At 41.8% G+C, this 22,568-nt stretch overlaps 1 protein-coding gene and 1 long non-coding RNA gene across 2 annotated transcripts in view; one reads left to right on the forward strand and one right to left on the reverse strand.

The window, feature by feature from the left end:
- Positions 1 to 13,033, reverse strand: part of ABHD3 (abhydrolase domain containing 3, phospholipase) — a 32,228-nt gene extending 19,195 nt beyond the window's left edge. Inside the window, exons 1-5 of the mRNA XM_005309483.5 lie at positions 12,600 to 13,033; positions 8,482 to 8,645; positions 6,413 to 6,595; positions 4,138 to 4,183; positions 539 to 651 (exon numbers count right to left, since the gene is read on the reverse strand). Of these exons, the coding sequence (XP_005309540.1) occupies positions 539 to 651; positions 4,138 to 4,183; positions 6,413 to 6,595; positions 8,482 to 8,645; positions 12,600 to 12,761 (668 nt within the window). The 5' untranslated portion in view covers positions 12,762 to 13,033. The remainder of the gene's footprint in view (positions 1 to 538; positions 652 to 4,137; positions 4,184 to 6,412; positions 6,596 to 8,481; positions 8,646 to 12,599) is intronic.
- LOC135981039 (uncharacterized) lies at positions 12,404 to 17,293 on the forward strand. The gene is made up of 3 exons (XR_010598009.1): positions 12,404 to 12,707; positions 14,223 to 14,370; positions 14,976 to 17,293. It is a non-coding gene; the product is annotated as an uncharacterized LOC135981039 (long non-coding RNA).
- The last annotated feature ends 5,275 nt before the right edge of the window (positions 17,294 to 22,568 follow it).

Consider the following 22,568-nt stretch of genomic DNA (forward strand, 5'->3'; position numbering starts at 1 on the left):
AATGAGAATTAAAACTGCAACTTGCCCTGTCTATCCTGAGGTTTTAAAATGTGTTAGTTAAAGATAGTTTTCAAAACAAAGCTTTTATCTTATTCTAGACAAGCCTCATGAAGTATAGGAACACTATTTTTTAAAAAGTGAAATAATGGATTTTAGAGCACAATTTTATAACCAGGGTAAATTCCATGGCAAATTCCACAATCACAAAACAATTAATGGAGACCTGCCTATATGGATAAAAGTTCAATTTTACACCCATAGGTTTCAAATAAGATTTAATACATTTGCAAAACCTATATGTGGGGGCTGAGAAATGAAATTCAGCCATGTAGATGAGCACCCATCCCATTGAATCATGCAACCTGCTGAACAGAACCCTTAATTAGGATCTTTGTTGATTTTTGTAACTGTATTAACTATTTTAACTCCATTTCACTCCAGAAAACATTACACTGCACTAAACTACAGCCAAACAGCAGCACTCTAGTTCATGATTGGTAAACTAAAATAAAGGGATTTCTGTTATATAAATTCTTACCCTCCCATAGAAACACCTGCTGCCATAAATGGAGCTGAGGCATGCATGTTGTGTATATGATGAATAACAGCTTCCAAATCCTCTGTGTTAGCAGCACAGTAAGTCCTTGGTGTCTGTAACGAGCCACAAGGAAAAACACTAGCATAAGCATTTGCATCATCCTTAAGGACAAACCAAAGAGGAAGCTGAACATGACAAACTTAACATTTCTCATCAAACTACAATAAGATGAGCCTACATAATTTTGGGAAAGTAGTGGCAGTAGGAGTCATATTTTTGAGCACAACTAACAGCTCAGAGGTATGCTCAATATCTGCAACCGTCCAAAAATTAACTGGCCAAATTCTGGACATAGAGTCTATGGCTGAAATTTGTTCAAAAATTGATAGGCATCATTGCTAGTTAAAAATCTATGAGGAAGTAAAGCACATCATGAAGACTGCAATGTGTAGAAAGGAGAGTGGCCTACAAAAACTCTCTAAAATGTGTGTGATGCCCATTTCTTCATCTTAATCCACATTTAAATGTGCTAGCAAATATTCAGTAGAATTAAATTTACGTATAGACATTTTTAAAAAACTAGTCAATATATAGGTACTACAAAAAATCTTGTTTAAAATAGCTTTAGTACTAATGCTATTAAAATCTCTTTCAGACTAGGCTGTCCCTTTGAGCATTTTCCAATTCTAATTTAGGGCAGAGGATACCCTGAAGAAAGCATATAACTTCTGATATCTTAGTTTGTTGCAGAAGTTTAAAATGCAAAAATATTTAAAGCTGGTTACACTGAAAGGCATCCAAACAAGAGATCTGTTCATTAAAGCTCTGATTTAGGAAAGCACTTCTGGAAGTGTGTTCTCCATTCCTGTTCAGGACAACACTTAAACACTAGCTAACTTTAAGCATCTTTTCAAGTTCTGAATAGGAATCCGTTCCTAATCTGGGGCCTGGAATGGCTTCCACTGCCTTCAACGAGAGTTTCACCTGGTCCTTATTGTCCCATCTCCCCTCGACTTACCCAAAGAATAAACAAGACTTTATAGTTTTACCTGCCCAGGTTGTGGAAGGCAGTACAAGTGGAGGCATCTATCCTCAGGCACAATAAGAACCCAATAAAATAGCCTCCCCCCCCCCCCCCACCCATCAAGTTGTAACCTGTGCATTTCACATATGCCAAAACAAAGATTTTTTTAACTGTATATTTGTTATTAAAGATGCCAGGGGAAAATCCTGACCCCACTGAGGCCAGTGACAAAACTGCTCTTGACTTCAACAGGATCAGGATTTCACCTCAGGTATTTAAAATATCATACAAAATGTTTTAGTTTTGCTCATTCAGAATCTCATGAACCTGAGGCAACAATGTATTTTCAGCATTTTTTTTTAACTGCTTGCAATTAAACAGCCTGGAAATTTATGGCTGGTTTTAACATGTTTAATTAGACAAAATTAATTAATTTAAATTTACCTAACAAGAATATAAAAATAGTAATGTTAAAAATAAAATACAAAAGGGGGGGGAAAGCTGGGACTGGGATAATTAAAACAACATGAGTTACCACTTACTTTTATTACAACTAATTAATTATAAACTGAGTGTGAATGTATTTTATTTCAATTAAATAGGTAAGTCTGCAGAGAGAAAAGTAAATTATTTTCATTAAGGAGAGTAAAATGTTTTTCATAAGAAAGTATGCGTGACTTAAATACTGTAAAAACAGAGAGATATTGGGCATATATTACATTTAATTCCTGTAACCCTAGTGCATTTCCATGTGCTGTATATGGATATTTTAAAACAATAAAATAAATGCATCTGTTGCTTTTTCAGCTGAAATGCCTGTGCTCATCTAACGTAATAATTTCCAAACAGTAATTTAATCTAGCAGATTAACATTCAACAGAACACCAAAGATAGTACAGTATTTTTTAAGTCCCGATCCCTTAAATAGGCATTGTTTAATGGAAATTTAAAGTTAAATCTCTCTCTAAAGACAAGAACACGAATTATTTTCATTAATACGTTTTATTATGTTGCCTGACTATGCTTCAGACTCATTACTTGGGGATTTTATATAAATATGTGGGGAAAAAAACCTGCAGAAAAAATGTTATAACTTCAGCTGTTTGAGTCCATAGTAAGATCTTATAAAATATGTTAAGCCGATTATACTGAAATAAACACAAAGCATTGAAACAAGAGATCTTTTCACTTACTGAATCTGAAATTCATCAACAAGGACTTTGTGTGTCACAAAACAGCTTTGTAGATACATCTCCAAAAGTATGCAGAAAAGTGACTCTTAACATGGCAGTGTTTTCACTGAAACATTTTAATGGGTTAAGAGAAAGCATAATGGGCATTTTTAAGTTGTTTTAAAAATCAGTGGATTAAAAAATGCAAACCACAACAATACTCAGCATTGTGCACACTCATAACAGCTGCAGAACTTGCCAACAAAATATATATGAAGAAACAAAGCTTATTCAGCAATATTTCAGCACATCTTGAGCCTAGCTGCAAAAAGAGCTTAGCTTTAAGATTTCAGTAATTTATCACTAGTTTCTAAAATAATATGCTGTGTAAATCCTGAAAACAACTTCCGCTAGTAGCTCATCTTGTATTGTAATTGTTGGGGAAAAAATGAAAGTAGGCTTATTTAAAAAAAAATCAAAAAACAAAATGTTTCAGATAAAACTGGTTCATTCATACAATAATGCATAATGGTGGGTCAGTTAATAATGGCAAAGTTTTTTAAAATTTTATCCAGGTCCAGTTAAAATTCATACAGACAATGTGGTTTGAAGTAACTGCCACTGCTTATTTCTGATTTATGTGTTAAAACATTAGAAAATATTGCAATGGATAAATTACAAATGTACATTTAGATACTATAGTATTGTTGGAGAAGAAAATACAAAAGCTATTAATTTTTGCTGGTAGAGATATTAAATTATTCAAATCTTTCTAAAATGAAATACATCAATGTAATACACTACATCTTTATTGTGCAGATTAGAGTACATTTATTTATTGCTGCAAAAATCATGTTATCCTCCAGAAAAGCAGCTATCACAAAGCATTTTTATTGATGACATCCAACCACCCAAAATTCAGAAAATGACAGTATGATTTCTGAACTTTAAATGTCTATGGTTTGCTATTTATCAAGAAACATGGAGCCCCTACAAGTAAAGTAGATGCCATATAAGAAATTAATAGCCTTTTTTAAAAGGTGAATATATGCCAGTTATAAAATCAAGAACTAAGGGCCTGACCCAAAACTCATAGAAGTCAACGGGAATCTTTCAATTGATTTCCAGGGCTTTTGATCTGGCCCTAACTGACCAACCACATTTTAGCATATTCCACTATAAGAACTGAGGTTAAAAATCAAAGATGGGTGCTATTCTAATCTGAATAAATATAATTAGAGATGTGCATTCAGTCAACTACAGGCTAGATTCTATTTGTTAGTTTGCCACATCAAGTGTAGTCATCTTAGATTAGAATCCAGCCCTAAGAATTAACACTGATAACTTCAATATGAGCTGTATATACAATGAAAGTTCTTATTTTTTTTAAAATTGATTCTTACCAAGAGAGTCTCACCAGCAGTTCCTCGGTTGTTAAAAACCACACATCTAAAAATTGAGAAGGTAAATCTGAATATATACATTGTTTATTGTATAGACGTGTACAAAAATCATCTTAGAATTACACTTTTATTTTTAAAGGTCATTTAAAAATAAAAATTTAATGAAAATACATAAAGAAATGTGTTCCAATAAGAAGTCTAAACTTATTTACTAAATATGTAAAATTCTTATCCTGCAATCTGACCTACTTGGATGGACCCTTACACCTTTTTTAAAGGGACAGTCCCGTTTTTTGGGACTTTTTCTTATATAAGAGCCTATTACCCTCTACCCCCATCCCGTTTTTTCACAGTTGCTCTCTGGTAACCCTACTTAAGCCTGCATAGAGATTCACTGAAGTCAGTTGGGTTGTTTATGGACACATGTCTGCCCATGAGGATCAAATTGCAGGATCAGAGTCAGTCTATATAATGCTTATTTGGTAGTAGACGTGAGCCAGAACCAAAACCATAGATCCAAACACCCCAGAGTTTTGTACAGGTTGTTAGGGAGGGGAGTTTTCAATCGGTGCAGCATGGACGTCTCTCTATTTGATCCTAGTGATAGTGGCAAAACTTTCTGGTAGTAAGAATTACTTTGATTTAAAGATCTTTAGTTTTCTTGATAAATCTTATTGTTTTATTTGTCCTCTCTACTCTACTCTAAAAACTTTTAGTTTTTTAAAAAGTTGATTAAATGCAAAAAAGATGGACTTGTTTTTCTTTTAATTCTAGAGATTTTATTGCTTAAAATGGATTAAAAACAAAACCACCAGATCTGTTGTGATCTGACCTAAACTTTTTTTTAAAAAAGCTATATTCTTCCACTCTTGGGAGCCCTGCTGTGTACACATTTGTCATGAATACATGACAAATGAATACATGAATACATATAAATACTTCTATTTAAAAAAAAAGGTACCCAAGTTTTAGGTTTTGGGGAGGGGGTTCCTAAGTTATTTTACATTTTTTTAAAAATCAATACAGGTATCTGAACCTCCATGTGGAGAATGAGTAGCCGAACATGAATGGTCATACCTGAGCATTTGCAGAAGTCAATATACTTAGTGCCAGAACTCAGTCTGCAGTGACAAAACTCAATAGTCTTGAAATAGGGATTCTGGAGTAATTGTAACGCCAACAGCCCCCAGTCATTGGCAGGCGGGATCGAACCTGAGACCTCTGGAGCCTAGTACATGAGCCTCTACAGCATGAGTTAAAAGCCAACTGCCTCTTAGCCAAGGCTGTAGAGCAAACTCATTAATCTCTCTCTCTTTTAAGTGGACTTAGTGCCACCAGATGGACAGAACAACACACCCAGAAGGTGTGTAGGTTACATAATCACAATGGTACACCAGGTTATTTCATCCTAAAGCAGAACAGCAGTGAAGTTATTGCACCTATGAGCCCTAGTTATGATCCAATTCACTTCCCTGATCCAACTCTTCCTCAAAGCCTGAATAAGCGGGCTATGGGCAGAACAGTCCATGGGTGACAGAATCTACCCCTTAACCATCAGTTTCAGGGCTGGAATGCTCTGCACACAGTAGATAAGGGCTTGATCACTGAATCAGTATGGATCCAGTAGCCCTTGACAGAGCTGGCACCTATATATATATATATATATATATAGAGAGAGAGAGAGAGAGAGAGAGAGAGACCTATCTCATAGAGCTGGAAGGAAACCTGAAAGGTCATCAAGTCCAGCCCCCTGCCTTCACTAGCAGGACCAAGTACTGATTTTGCCCCCTCAAGTGGCCTCCTCAAGGATTGAACTCATAACCCTAGGTTTAGCAGGCCAATGCTCAAACCACTGAGCTATCCCTCCCCCCTAGTCAGCCCCCAACAGTCCCCTCCACATTCACCTGTTTGGCGCTCAACACAACAGCCCTCCTCTTGAAGGAACAGAGAAAAGGTTACAAAGACACACATTTATAAAGAATTTAGGGAATCATTTTCATTCCCTTACACCTTGTGTGGTAATTTACACCTGAGCAAAGTATGTCCAAAAGCTGCTGCTCTGACATCTTGCATTTTGCATACACTTTGCACAAGGTGGAGGGCAGTAGAGAAATAGGCCCATACAGTGCTCTAGTCTATACAATTATTATTTATTATCAAATATTATCCTATGTAATTGATTTCTGTAGATATCAGTTGCTCTAGTAGACATCTTATATACACACACATACATACAATTTTAGTTGAACAAGCAAAACGCTAAAGTTAGGAGTACCTATATCCCAGCATTTCACTCTGTTGGATCATGTGAAGAATGTAGGATTCCTTGCTTGTTCCTGTGAGGCCAGGCAGTAATAGGATAGTGGGTCTTGTGCTGGCATCCGGAAAACATATGCTGTCATTATTATCAAACCAATCCAGTGAAATCTGTCCTCCATCTGGTGTTTTAATAAGCTCACTGAAAGGAACAGTTCAAGAGACAATACTGATTAGGGTTTTTTTTTAAATGTACCATGAAAAGTATTTACAGTTCAGAAAATATTACCTGTGGAATTTATATCCTTAATCTTATTTTAGTATTAAAAGTATTGGATAGCAAAATTCGTGGGTAATTATAATTCATTAAGGGCCAGACCTTCAGCTAGTGTAAGTCAGTATATTTCCTCTGCGGAGCTATGCTGATTTCCACCAGCTGAGGATCTAGTCCTTTGTGAATTACTGGTGAAATCCTGGTCCCATTGAAGTCAATGGGAGCTTTGCCATTGCCTTCTAAAGAGATTCTAATAACATGCTCATCACTGTAGTACGAATGCCATCCAGTAGGACATTAAGCGATGTGACTAACTTCTGTCACATGTTTTTTTTCTCTCATCATCTCCTTGGGGGAGAAATGTATGCAGTGGGTTTCGTTTTGGTAAGTTAAGGAGGTTTTGTGTGTGTGTGTGTGTGTGTGTGTGTGTGTGTGTGTGTGTGTGTGTATGTTTTATTGACACAAACACACGTTGCTTAAATGAGGCCAGGATGTCACCCTATGTCAGTGGTTCTCAACCTCTTTACCATTGTGGGCCACATATGTGTTATGTGGGCTGCATCCAATACTACCTGAATGGCCCTGAGGATGTCACATGAGCCACAGCTCTGTGCTGATTGGGCTGTAAGCAACACACGGGCCACAGGTTGAGAACCCCTGCCCTATGTCTACAAATTTTGCTAGTTAGTACTTTTAAAACTCATCCGAGTTAAGACTGCAACAAACTTGATAATATGCCAAGAAACCAAGCAAGGCTTAAACCATCAGATCAAGTTTTGAGTCAGTTTTATAAGCATACTGTATTTTCCCTGTCATCTAGCAACTTTCTGATGAAGAAAGTGAACAAACACTCATATGCTCTATGAATTACCATAATGAGGCCTGTCTTGCATATAATTTTTCTTTCCTCAGCAGTACAAGTACAACACTAGTAGCACTTGCTGAATCACATATTTTAAAGTGAATAAGCCAGATCCTGGGCCCTGCTAAGTCTGCTTTGCACTGCTTCAGCAATGAGAAGCAGACTTAAAGTTGCTCTAAATGGCCGGTGAGGATTCTTCTTGCATGAGGCAAAGCTCGAGTGGCACAAAGTCAGTGTTCCCAGATCTATGCCACCTTCCACACAGACCCGGAAATAGAGGAAATGTTGTTGGGCAAGGAAAGGGGGCCTGGCCAAAGCAGTGCCGTGCTCCAGCCATCCTAGCTGTCCTTTGAATACCCATTTAGGAGCTATTGCATGCTGAAGCTATTCTACGTTGCACAAGGGGCTGAAGTAGCATCTGCCAGTGGGCCCAGGTTCAGGGGAGCTGTAAAGGTTACATAAAACCACTTTTCCCTCACCCTCGGGGCCTGTGCCAAATGCAGCTTTGAAGGACCTGAAGATTGAGCCCCATGTGTGTGTAAGGGAGATTATTAGAGAAGGAGCAATAAATATAAATACCTATTCATGTCGTAACTCAAGCATCCAAGAACAAAGGATAAACCTGGGGGCAAGATTTATTCCTGGAACTCAGAAGAGTTGTACATACTTACCAAAGAGCTGAATTTGGCTCTGGTGGGGAGTTAAAAGGAATACTAAAGGAGCAGTTTTTGAGCTGGGAAAATTAGTAACGGTATGCTCCCTCCCTCCCTCCCCCATGGTATGGTATACACAAACTAAAACATATAGATCTATCTAGGTTATTATACCACAAGCGTTACTGTGGTATCTGAGTTCTGGTGGTTCCTAAATTAGTAGTTACATGAAATACTATCAGCATTAATGACAATGTGGCTGCAGAAAAAATAGTAACTTGCAAGACAGAGGCACTCACTTCCTGTACTGCACTGGGGATCTTGAGGTGATGAAGGGACGCAAGAGGGTCTGCACCCGGCCCTCCCAGCACCATACTGTGGGGTAGTAAGTTTCTGTCACTACAGGACAATGTTCTTGGAGAAAGCGGCTGAAGCTCTCACTGCCAGTCACCAACTGAGGTTTCTAGGGAGAGAGACCACAGTCAGGTATGCAGCATCCATGAACAAAACTCAGGCAAGGCTGTTTCATTCTCTACCAATGAGCTGATTTATTTTTGTAATTAATGTTTGCTTTCATTTTAAAAACATAAGTACATCGAAAAGCACCAGCAAAAAACAAAGAACAACACTATTGATTCTAAACATTATGCATTCATGAGATGTTTCTAAAACAGGTTATTATAGTACTTATACTCTCATGAAAAATAGTGTACACTGGCACAATGCCCTCCATCAAAAGATGGAAAGCACTTAGCAAATATGACCTATGTCTCAAAACAAGCTTGTGTAATAGGCAGATATTATTATCCGCATTTCACAGATGGGGAAATAAAGAAACACAAAGCTTAATCAACACACCCTTTGTACAGGAAGTTTGTCTGTAGTTGACAAGTTGCTAGTATTTTAAACCTGATGTTACTTAGTCCTCTCTAGCTGCTCAGCAGTAGTGCAACAGTGGGAAATTTGAAGAAAAATGCTAGACACAGCCTAAAGCCCAGCCAGCAATAGGACCAAATTCTCCTGGCACCCAGTCTTTTGCCTTAACCAGAAGGCCATCCTTCCTTTGGTGGAAAAGCCTCTGTGTATATTCCCAGTAATCATATACACTGTTTCCTGTACTTTCTCAACAGATGAAACATCAGGCCAAATCCTTATCTGATGTAAATTACACCAGATGAGGATCTGGCTCATTGCAACCAAATTATTTGAGTCTGTGATGTGGGGTCCACCCCACACAAGCCCTGACCATGTTAATGTGGGACTGGTGAGGTCAATTAACCTTAGATGCTGTATCTGGAGAGGAATCTGGGCTTGATAGGGCCCAGGGCCGGCTCCAAGCACCAGCCGAGCAAGCTGCTGCTTGGGGTGGCAGCTTGTAGGAGGCGGCATTCCGCCCAATCCTAGGGCCGCACGGCCGCTTTTTTGTTTTGTTTTTTTGTTTTTTTTGTTGTACCACTCCAGCCGCCCTGTAGGGGGCAGTGGCATGGAGGACGGGAATGCCCTGCAGCAAGCCCGGCAGGGCAGCCCGCGTCCTTCCCTCCCAGCCGACCGGAGCTCCCGGCAGGGGGCACGGCGGGAGGGGCCACGTGGCAGCGCCCCGCTGAAGCCCTGGCCACCCCCCTTCTCTCTCTCCTCCTGCTCCCCTGCTAGCCAGGGCACATCTGCAGGGCAGGGAGTCCCCCTGCACCCTGGCTCCAGCCGCGCTGCAGGTTTTTTTTTTTTTTTTTGCTTTGCTATTCTTGCCGCCGGGTTTTTTTTGTTTTTTTTTTTGCTTGGGGCGGCCAGAAAGCCAGAGCCGGCCCTGATAGGGCCTAATAGCAGACAAAGCCCAGCTGGGGGCCAAGCTGGGCTAATAGTATAAAGCCAGGAAGTGAGAGCAGAAAGGGGCTGTAGGGAGGAGGTCTGTAGTCACTTTCTAGAGCAGTGGTTCCCAAACTTTAACAACTTGTGACCAGGGCCGGCTCTAACTTTTTTGCCGCCGCAAGCAAAAAAAAAAGAGCACTGTCCCGCTGTAACCCCCCCCAGCGCCGCTCTGCCCCGCCGAAACACCCCCACCCAGCGCCGCGTCGCTGAAACCCCCCCCCCCCCCAGTGCCACCCCCGCCCCACCGAAACACACCCCCCCAGTGCCGCGCCACCAAAATACCCCCCCCAACGCCGCACCGCTGAAACACCCCCCCGAGCGCCAGGCTGCCGAAACACACCCCCCCCCAGCGCCATGCCGCCAAAACACCCCCCCAGCGCCATGCCACGCCACTGAAACACAAACAACACCCTCCCCTCCGAGCACCGCCCGGCCAAAACAAAAACAACAACAACAAAAAAACCCGGAGCGCCCCCCGCTACCCCAAGATTGGCTGCCCCTTACAAGGTGCTGCCTCAAGCACGTGCTTGGTTGGCTGGTGCCTGGAGCCGGCCCTGCTTGGCCAATACCAAGGGGCAGCACGCTGGCCGCTTTTGGGGTGGCATGTCTGGGTCTTCGGCAGCAATTCAAAAGCAGGTCCCTCAGTCCCTTAGAGCGAAGGGACCTGCCACAGAATTGCCGCCGAAGAGTGGAGCGGTGCGATCGTGCTGCCGCGGCTTTTTTTTTTTTTCCGCTTGGGGGGGCAGAAAACCTGGAGCCGGCCCTGCTTGTGACCCCCTTTCATGAAAATATCAGATCTCGTGAACCTCCTCCTAAAATTAATATTTCCAGGGATTTTCTCCCTTACCTGAGTATAAATTATAGAAGCAGTGATCTTGGAAATAATTTGTTTTTTTATGACACACTTATACACACTATTTATTATTACATTATTATTTATCATTACATTCATAATTTTATTACATTATGAAAATGGCAACACTCTTCCAAGATTTCACTTCTGTAGCCCATATCACTTTGATTAAGCCTCCTACATGTTTCATCAAGGAGTACCAGACGTGAAACAGCATGAAGGTATTTAAGAAGCCAATGCAAATAAAGAGTTCCTCCCACAAGCATTTGGGTCTTGAGCAGTCCAGGCAAACAATGCACGACTACAACAAAGCTTAAACTTGTTCTGCCAGGAAATCATGGTCACGGGGCTCGGGCTGCCGGCCCCGGCGCCTGGGGTCCCTAGGGATGGCTCTGTCCGCCATTACAGATTTTTTTTCTGAGGACCCCTGATAACATTTCATGAACCCCAGTTTGGGAACCACTAGAAGGAAAGGGAGTTAGCCAGGGGCAAGGAGCAGAGCTGGCGGGAGAGTAAGCCCTGGGGTCCCGTCCTGGACTAGGCAGTCTCACAAGAAGTCTAGAGGGGGTGAAGTAGCCACAGGGAAGCTCTGCTGATAAACCCAGAGACAGGCAAGGGGATACAGAGGTGGGGTAGGAAAGAGGAGGGAAACAACAACTGAGACTGAGCAGGTCTGGATTGCTAGTCAGAGGGTCCCTGGACTGGATTAGCAGGAGGGCCTGGCTTCCCCTACTAGCCACTGGGAAATGGTGCAGGACCTAGAGGTGCAATGGAAGACCCTATGACAGCTTGTCTGGTGTGACTGTGTTACCCTGGAAACGGGGGTAGGGGACTATAAAGTGACCTGGTCAGAAGGCTGATTTAAAAGGGAGCACCCCAATTCAGACAGAGGGCTGACCAATAGAAGTGCCAGATGGGGTAAAAAAATAAAAACCAGACCCAGCCACAAGGAGGTGCACCTGTGGTGAGTGAACCCCTTCAGGATTAATTATTTGTGAAATACAGGGAGGGAAACATAGAAGTATCTGAGCTTCATATCAAAGTATGTATATGTAGCTAATGACAATGCAGGGAACAGAAAAATTGTACAGAGGAGAAAGATAAATTACTTTCTTTGGCACAATGTTAGTAAATGTTTAGAGCCAGACAACAGATGGTTTAGAAGGGGGAGAATTTTCTTAATTTCTCCTTCCAACACTCCTTGTACCCAAAGTCTGCCTACTGAAACTGACAAAAAGGTGCTGTCAGGACAATTTTCTCACCATCCCCCTGCTCACCCCCAGAAAAATTGGATATGAAAAAATAGACTTAATAAAACTAAAAACCCCGTACATCAGTATGTGTAAACAAATGAGCATTCCCCCGGCAGTGTGTGCAACCCAAACAAAGGAGCACCCTTCTAGCGCAGGCGACAGTGACATTGACTGGAAGCCGCCTAGAAAGTGAAATCAGCGCGGCTTTGCTTTTATTTGTCCAAAGGTGAAAGAAACTTCAGACGCGAGGAAAGGGGGCGAGTGCTGAAGTGTCTGCGGTTTGCAAACTCCTCTCGGCTTTAGCGAGCTAGTGGCGGTTTGTATCAGAGCCGAAGACATTTGCCTTTTCTAAAAAGCGTTTTAACCTGACGGTGACCCTAGTGTAACGCTGTCAGAGCATCGTCTGTTCTCTACCCCCAGAACCATCCTACCGCCTGTCTCCACTCACCTTGGCGATGCTACTGAGGTAATAGCAGGCGAAGGCGGCGCTGAAGCCCAGCACCAGGGACAAGCCCACACCGGAACCGAAGAGCCCCGCCGGCACCTGGATCTCCAGGTACAGGGACAGCTCCCGGGTCAGGACCTGCAGATCGGTCTCCAGCAGCCTCATAGCAGCAAAGGCAGCTCCGGACGGCGGGATGCGGCACACACACGGGGAGGGGGAAGCGCCCGGCGATGCAGGGCTGGGAAGCGGCGCATACACCCTAGGGGAGCTCGGGGGGAAGGAGCCCGGCAGCTGACTCCGTCCTGCTGCTTCTCCGGGATCCAGACGGTGCCGAATCTGCTGCAGCCAGCGGAACGTTCCGGGGCCGCCCCAGCAGCAGCGGCGCTTCCTCTTCTTGCGGCTGCCCAGCCTGCTCCGCCCCTGGCCCTCCCCTCCGGTTGTCCAAGGCCGGCCCCGTGCGCTCGGGCGGAGATTACCGCAGTGGGGGACAGGGCGAGACAGCTGTGACAAGGCGCAAGAGCCACACCCGGGCAGGGGGCTAGAGAGGCAGGGATGTGGCGGTGGGGTGGGGGTGGGGAGATCTGCATGCAGGAGGATCCTGCCGCCCTCTAGTTGGTGATGGGGTGCGGGAATCAGGCTTATTGCAGGGTGGGCTCAAGGCCATGCTTCCAAAGCGCTTTGGCTCACTACCAGGTGGGAGCGATGGTGTAGCAAGGGCTCCCCGGCATGTCAGATGTCCTTACATGCTTTGATAACACAATTGGCCATTGCCTCCCCTCCCCCCCCCCCCCCGCCCCCCCTCCCCCCCCCCCAGAGATTGAGGTGTGCACAGGAAGAGTGCTCTGGGCAGGATGAGTTTCTTCTATGGGCCATTGTGAGAGTTTAGTGTCCTTGATGGGCCAGCAATACATAGCTGTCTTGCACCAATGTCAATTCTATCTGCTGGGGGTTACCCAGGAATACAACACATGTATAAGATACCTGTACATAGCCAATATTCATAACTTCCGATACAAAGATGATACATGCATATAAACAGGATAATCATACTTAGCAAATCATAACTTTTCCATTGACACCTTGTGATATACTTTGTACAAGGTTAGTTGCAATTGCATAACAGTTGTAGAAACAATGATAAAAATGGTCATATTCAATCAAACAGCACCACACATGCTGAGCAGGCTCTCTACAGACAATAGTTTGGGAATCACTGCTCTTGCAGAACAAGTCCATTCAAGGCCGAGGCTTCCACCTTCTCGCTTTCATGGCCAATGTCTCATTTTCATTCAGTCACTTTGTGAACCACAGTTCTTCAGACAGACCTAAAGCGCCTCCCTTTCAGTGAGAACAGAGACCCAGGCAAGGTTGGAATTTAAAATTAATGTGTCAGTTGTCAAAATACCAAAAAATAATAATTATTATTATTATTTAAGCATGTGTATATTCAGACAGTAATAGTAACTAGTAATCTCTCACTTATGCAGGGCCATACATTGGCAAGAGGGCTGAACTGATTTTGTAAGATTTAAAAACATGAATCTTCATGGGCCACTTCATGTTGAATGTGTGTCAAAATGTGTGTTAACTACTTATGCTAAACAATCTGTTCCTTCTTTTTTTTAGCTGTGACACACTGGGTATGATCACACTGCAATTAAAAACCTGTGGCTGGCCCGTGCCAGCTGACTTGGACGCGTGGGGCTCAGGCTAAGGGACTGTTTAATTGCAGTACAGATGTTTGGGCTTGGACTCTAGGACCCTGCAAAGTGGGGTAGGTGTGCCAGTAGCTATTCTTCCTACAGTGTTTCTTTGTATGTAGCCAACTTAAGTCTTCTAGTAATTCTCTGATATCTTCTCAGAGATAAGATAAGTAAAAAGTGATTTTGTTCCTATGTACCCAATTCCAAGGGACACTGGAGTTGTAAATGTGGGTGGGGGGGAACCTGGTGTGAACTTTGTTTATAGCTTTTTCAAAGGAGCACAGTCCAAAATTCCAAAGGTACTTGCTACATTTACAATGCTCTTTGCCCTCCATTCCTTAAATATCTTATTGGATCAACCTAGCTTTAATGGATTGAGAGGGAAGCCACAGATTTCTCTTTGATTTTGTATGCTTGTCTCTAAACCAGGTTATTCAAACAGATTACTCAACCTATTGTTTATCTAGTCGTCTTTGTAACTAGTTGCTTTGTAAAAGTAATTAAAAGAGACTTCACTAGGGTTCTCTGCTATTTTTGCTGCAGGTGGTTATGTGATGATGGGGGGCTTTGGGGAGAATTATTGGGTTTTTGGATTAGAGAAGGTCTCCAGTTATAAAAATAATAATCTTGTGGGTGGAGGGAGCCTAGCTAATTCCTTTAAGGTTTCTTTTTTCAGAGTAAAATCAGGTGGCTATTGGAGCTGAGAGACCATCTTGAAGAAAGAGGCTGGTGGGGAGCAGCAGTCTGAGAAGGGAGAGCTGGAACAGTGACAGGAGAATCAGGGTGTCTGGAAAAGGAGTTGAAGTGACAGCCTGAGTGGGGGGTGGGAATTTGAGAGGCAGCTTTGGCATGATCTGTAGTCATAGCTGCCAATGGACAGGCCAGCTGGCCGCAACGGGTAATTGAAGAGACTTGTGGGAAGAATTGCTTACAAAATGAAGAAGTGAGAAGAGTCTAGTGAGGAAGAGGGACTGAGGAAGAACAGCAAGAGACTGCCCAAAAAAAGGACCTGAGAGCAAATGGTTTGCAGCACGACAGGAATTTTGCAAGTTCTTTGCTCTCACTGCAATTCTGAATGGGCCACCAAATTGCTTTAAATTAAAAGAGGGTGCTTTTCTGCTTGTCCTTCAAGTCTTGTTTACCGTGGAAGGCACTCAGGGTATGTCTACATGGGGATAAAAATCCCCATGACACAGCTGGCCTGGGACAGCTGACTTGGGCTTGTGACGCTCAAGCACCGGGGCTGAAAAATTGCTGTGTAGATATTTGGGCTTGAGCTGGATCCTGAGCTCTGGGACCTTGCGAAGGTAGAGGACAAATTACATTCAGCATCATGTGAGCTAATTGTCATTAAACCTAGCTTAGGCCACCGTTTAATCATTTTAGGTGACATGATGCTGAACACTATTTGTACTGGTTTGTGCATCATGTCTGGTCTCTGCATCATGTCATTTAACATAATTGTTCACAACCATGTTAAAACGTGGTACAATTCTGTGGCATATTTCAGGCTGATATCAGCCATGTTTGCCTGAAGTGCCCCCACTCTATTAGTAAATGTTGATCTTTCCGAGAAGGTTTGTGTTTGCTACTTCCTGAGGCAAATGCTAAGCTGCAGAAATGCTAAAATATTCCTTAATACTGTGGAACTTGCTGCAAAATCCACTGCTTGCCACAGGAATGTGATCAAAATGTCTAGCCCTTATAGTTCTGAAGATTCCTTCAAAAGGTGACCTGAGTACAAACCAATGCAGTGGTGCCTTCCTGAGTTTTCAGACAACATGAATCAATAATTCTGAGAAGTGTGAACTCCCCCATGAATTTGATAACCCAAAGATCACAATTTGTGGCCTACTGACAATGTGAGACAGCATAAAATAAACTAAATTAGTATAAAAATAAACTACTGTATTGGGTATATTTCTCATATTCATCTCTAATCCAGTTAAAACTGCCATTTAAAAAATCTATCTGAAACTGCCATAAAACGTTGACAATTTTTACTAGACTGCCACAGAATCTAGGGACTTTCCGATAGAATGTGGGTTAAGTTTGCTATGGAGTACATCAGGGGTAGGCAACCTATGACACGCGTGCCAAAGGCGGCACGTGAGCTGATTTTCAGTGGCTTTCACGCTACCCGGGTCCTGGCCACCGGTCCAGGGGGCTCTGCATTTTAATTTAATTTTAAATGAAGCTTCTTAAACATTTTAAAAACCTTATTTACTTTACATACAACAATAGTTTAGTTATATATTATAGACTTATAGAAAGAGACCTTCTAAAAACGTTAAAATGTATTACTGGCACGTGAAACCTTAAATTAGAGTGAATAAATGAAGACTCAGCACACCACTTCTGAAAGGTTGCCGACCCCTGGAGTACATAGACCCTTGTCTATAGCTACAGTTGAGGTAACACTTTCATTTAAACTCCCCTATTTTCATTCCCTTAAAAATATCTCAATTTTTTGTCTGAAAAGTTGCATGCTTAAATTAAGCGCAGAAACAAAACATGTTATGGTGTTTTATAATACTTTTAGTTATTTAAAAAACATCTCAAAGCAAACAATGGAATGCTGGTTTCATTGAAGTCAATGGTAGCTTGGCCATTGACATCAGTGGAGTCAGGATTTCACACAAGAAGATTTTTTTCCACCTAAAAAATGGTCTAGATTTCCTTTTGCATGATAACTATGAAAACTACTTATAAAACTTTTTGTGTAATCTTGAATGAGGTGTGTGTGTGTGTGTATATATATATATATGTTAAGAGTATGCACAGTACATAACTCATAAAAATTCAGTAACATGCACTAAGGTGTGTGTCGTAGGGAATTTGTAGGAGCATTTTTTCATAAATGCATATCCAAATAACCACACCTGGTGTGTATGAAATCTAATACACTTATGTATTAAAACTTGCATTAATGTAATGTCAAGACTGAGACTTCAGTTGCTTATGTTAAAACATTAAAAAATTAAGATTATTGTGTATTCTTGGATTACTCAAAGTTCATCATTACTTTAACAGATTATTTCATAGCAACTAAGCCATTGTTTATCAGATATTATTTAGCATTTATATAGGCCCTGATCCAGGAAAGCTCTTATGCAAATACTTAACTTTGAGCACATGGCAATAACAGTCCTCAGGCACTTTAAGTACATGCTTAAATACCTTGCTGTACGTGGTCACTGATCTTACATCTTCAAAGCACTTCGGGAACACAAACTAATAGATCCTGACTTTACCCCTGTGAGTTATTTAGGTACAAATTACTATCACTTTTAGAGATGGGGAAACAGATACAGAGAAGAACTGAGTTCCTGGATTCCAGTCCCCTGATTGGATCACTAGACCATGCTTCTCTCTTCTCTCTAATTTAAGGAACTGCACTTTTTCCTGTATAAGCATAGATGCACATGCGTTGTATGAAAATGTAACAAAACCCTATTGCATAATATTTGAAAGCATTTAATAGGTACATAACTTTTAACTCTACTGAAATACATTGGACTACTAGGCAGCACAGAGAATTTGTATGGCAGCACAGAGAATAAAGTAATTTACAAAAAGCTATTTATATAGAGAAAGCTGGTGTATGTGCTATTGTGTATATATACGGCACTGGGTGGACTGGGCCCCAAGAGGGAACTGGTTCAGGCCACTTGAACCTCATTAATAGACTCTGGAGAGGGCAGCTGGTCTCTGTAAAGAGCCAGGGGGGAACGGGAACCAGGAAGAAGAAGTTGTAGCAGTGAAGCTGCCGAGAGTTAGAAGGCTTCTCCAGGCTGCAGTGCATAGAAAGTTTCACGAGAGTCTCAGACTTCAGGGACAAAAAAATTCCCACCAGGTAGGTCTGGGAGGTCTAGGCCTGCTAAAAGCAGGGAAGAACCAGAGTGAAGCTGGAACTTGAATTAGATTCTCCCCTGGGAGAAGCCCCAGGACTGAGGTTGAGATGGCAAGGGGAAAAGACGTTAGCCATGGAGGGCTGGGAGTCACCTACCAAAAGCAAGGGAAGACTACAGGCAGGAAGGCCTGGCAGTGATGCACGGGAGAGGAAGCTTCTCTCCTGGGAGAAGCTCCAGGATTGAGTGTGTGGAATTGGTTATAAATAAATTAGGCCCAAAAGGGAATGTTCCACAGACTCTGAACTGGCAGAGTTTATTTAAGGAGCCCTGAAGAAGAGGGTAGCTGATGCAGGGTATGGCAGAGCCACCCCTGGCTATAAGGAGGTGCTGGGAGGCAGCTGACTCTATTGCACTGCTAGATTGTTAGAGGATCCTTTGCTCTGACTTTTTGTCTGTCTTGTGACTTAAAATTTCAGCCTTCACACTTCATTAAGATTTTTTTCCTCAGCATATAATATAGATCAGCCTAGTAAATGGTTATAAAATCCACTTGGCCTGTGAGAGGATCCCAATTTTTGGATTCTAAAGATGTGCCTGCCTGAGGTGGGAGCCCAAACTCCCAAGTCTACTCCAGAATAGGATCTAAGAATTCATTATTCTTCCCCTCAATCTGGCCCACTTTGCATGATTTTCTGTTACCTATTTAAAGAGCACAGCTGCAGCTGCCATCTTGTTTGTGTGTGTGAGAGAGAGCGAGAAAGAGAGAGAGATTGGGTTTTCAGGAGGCATAGCTAAGACGAATAGCTCTCTAGAGGTAGAGTTTCAAAGTGAATAGAGAAAAAACCGTTCTAAGAGTCTCATGAGCCATGGTTGCCTGCCTTAATGGTCCCTGTGACCTTGTCTTCACTAGCATTTTTTGTACAATCTCCCACTATTGCAGCTCCACTGGAATGGCAAAGGTGGGAACACTTGTGTAGACAGGCTGATGTTTTAGGCCCGAATTACCTGTGTAACTTTAAAAATGTCAGTGGCACTAAGCATATGCTGCTAAACTGGGATCCTAGTCACTTTTTCATTGAGATAAGATTAGATGACTTGGTGGTTAAAATGCTGAGAGCCTGTCTACACTAGAACTCTCACTTCTGGAAGTGCAAAATTGAGAGATTTAAGAAAAAAATATCATGTAGACAAGGACTCAGAATTTGTCCATATTAATTACATTGCCTTTTGTGGCCACCCTGCTATGGCCAGAAAAATAGCAGCTCTTTTATAGCCATTATCAACTGACTGTACTGTAAGTGATTGTGACTTTAGTTTGTATGAAAAAGAACAGGATTAGCCAGGCAGAGTATTGGTATTCTTATGCTGAGGTTTGAAAAGGTTTGTAATAATAGTTTGTCCTTGCCACTGACTGAGATACTGTTCCTTTATAGTAAGAGAAATGAATTTTGCCATATCATTTAGCACTTATGTAATGCTTTTAATTAATAGATTTTAAAGTACTTCACAAAGGTAGAAAAGCATGCGGAAGCTGAGGCAGACAGTGTCTACATGACTTGTCCAATGTCTTATGCAGCAGGGAATGGAAACCAAGTCTCCTGACTTCATGAGTGATTTATCTTTAAGTGAAATGCTCTGGCTGTGTGGTTCTCTTTGTCCTCCTAATTACAGCACAAGTATGCTGCTTCTTCCATAAGTAGAATGGCATGGAACCTCATATTTCCCCATTTTCTTTTTCTTGTAGAGAGTCAGCCATCTGAATCAGCAAAAGGCAGAAGTGAATTGGGAATTCAGGGTTACACACTCAGGATCAAAGGACTGCAACTTTAAACTGGCCACTTGGCAAACCATGTTTAGTCCTTTCCCTGAGCACTGAGGAAGAATGAGGTTAGCCTGTTATTCACTGGGGATCATGTCACACATTTCATTCTGACACCCACCTCTGAACAATTAGCCCCATCACTACTGTGATGGCATACAGTCTGCTGTCTTTTGCCATAATTTCAGCTAGATAAAAATCCTCCATCCCTCCAGGTCCCTAAGAATTTAATCTTGCTCTGCAGCAGAAGGAGATGGTGTCCCAGTATCTTCTCCTCTACCCAATGTCTGGCTTTGCTGAAGAAAAGGAGAAGTCAGGCTTCTTGGGGGAGGAATCAAAGGCATGGGAAATGGGACAAGATCTTAAAAATACACCAGAGTGGGTGAAATGTCTGTTGTACTGAAAAACTTTAAAGGAAGACATCAGTAATGTGTTGGTTTTTTATAAAGCGTAGTGTGTTTTATGAGAACTTGTTTAAATTCACCAACCATTTTAAAAAACTTCTAATTCTACTGAAACTGGGAAAACTTCATGCACATCTCCATTGGTGCTAATTGTTGCTGAACTGTTTTATGAAAATTGGGAAGAAATTAAAATGCATTATTAATTATCAAGCCGGTAAAATAAAATGTAATGAAGAGGGTGAAACTGAAACCAAGTGCAACTGTTAAATATATACATACACCTCTACCCCGATATAATGTGACCCAATATAACATGAATTTGGATATTATGCGGTAAAGCAGTGCTCCGGGGGGGGGGCGGGGCTGCGTACTCCGGTTCACCTATAATGTGGTAAGATTTTTTGGCTCCCGAGGACAGCGTTATGTCAGGGTAGAGGTGTATCATAGCTTTAATGAATGACTTTAAAGTCATATATGGCCACAGGAAGGCAGCAAAGCCTGAGGAATGATAAGGGTTTGCTGTATTTTAAACCACAGATAGATTAAATGTGGCCTATAGAGGAAGCCCATGACTGCCCTACAGCTGGTTGCAATTTTTAATGTCCATTTCTGATTAAAAAATGTTTAGTTGATCAAAAAAACTAAATTTTAGCTGGGCAAAATTTTCCATGTGAACCATCAAAAATTTGCAGTGGTTTTTTGTTGTTGTTGGTTTTTTTTGACATTTCAACCCTCGCCCTCAAACAAAAGAATTGGTAGAGAGTCTTTGGCTAAAACAGTTTTGTTTTGTATCAGTTGTTGTCATGGGAATTTATTTCCCCTAACCAGCTCTAGGCTCCCCATAACTCTTAAAATAGAGACGGGGCCTGAGGAGACTGCAGGTCCCAGTTTGCAATGTTCCACTTTGATCCAAGAAGCCAGGATATTTGGACTAAGAGCATCATATGCGGGGATGTATTTTATTACCCACTCTGACCTGAGCAGCTAATCAGAGTTCAAGGCCCCGGGGATGTTGAAGTCTGGCATTATCCTTAATGCTGTCTTATTTATTTACAAGGAAAGTACAAACTCCTGCTTCTCTGAATGCAGAAGGAATCAAAGGCAAAAGGACTAGTTCCTTAGTTTGTAGACCCAAGATGCTTCTCAGCCAATGCCCCAACCCCGGAACCTCTATAGATTTTTCTGAAGGTCACTCCATGGTTACAGGTTTCTGCTTAGTTTTCTTCAGGCTTTCTCTCTCTGTATCTTCCCTCACATATACTTATCTAAAACAATACTTGGCAACTTTCCTAACCCCCAGGCCACATAGTCCAAAACTCCTGGGCAGCTCTTAGGTGGAGATTATGATTAATTTATCCTTAGCTATGTTAAGTAGGGGGTGCACTGACATCCCTCAATCTCAGTGACTCAACCAATACGAAGGTTTCATCCAGCTCATAACATTTCTATAGGCTGCATCTGTGTATTTAAGACAGGACAGCTACAGTCTATTCCATTTTATGTCCTCAGCTCTTGAATAGTTGTGTCTGCAGCCCTCAGTGGGACAAAGTTTGGGCATTTCTGCTTTAAATAGATAGTAGTAACTGACTGCAATGATACTAGTTGTGTAACCAAGTACTACTCAAGTAAATGTGTTTGAAGGATCAGGCCCAGTGCTTCTAAAAATGTAATAACTGTTTTTATAGGTGTTCCTTAAAACTGAAGTGTGTCCAGAACTTAATTGGGAGTCTAAACACACTTTCTTTGTAAAGTGTAACACACAAGGTTAGAGTCTCACCTACAATCCACTCATACATAACCCCAGAAAGCAGAATAATAAAAACTAAAAGCAATGTCTGCATTAAACAGTACCTTTTAAAGGGCACTGCTTTTCTACGGAAGGTTCACTGGATAAGATAGGCCTCAAAATGAAGTCTTGATTTGTCAAAAGAATCAGAAGTTTTAGCCTTTCAGTTAGTCATATAATCCTATCCCAAAATCAGCATACCAGAAGAGTATTTCATACACTGGATGGTATAAATTATATTTGGGAGCTTCCCCAGATGATAGTCTTTGTCCGAGTGCATGTACATTTATAAATCTTTCAGCAAACTCAGCCAAATGCAAAATCTTTCACTAAGTGGGGGAATTCACAGTTGCATTGCAGCCACTTTACAATGGTTGTGTTGCTAAGGAGCCCCAGGGGAGAAGAG

Source organism: Chrysemys picta, chromosome 2 (genome assembly GCF_011386835.1).
Source record: "Chrysemys picta bellii isolate R12L10 chromosome 2, ASM1138683v2, whole genome shotgun sequence".
In the NCBI taxonomy this organism is placed as follows: Eukaryota; Metazoa; Chordata; order Testudines; family Emydidae; genus Chrysemys; species Chrysemys picta.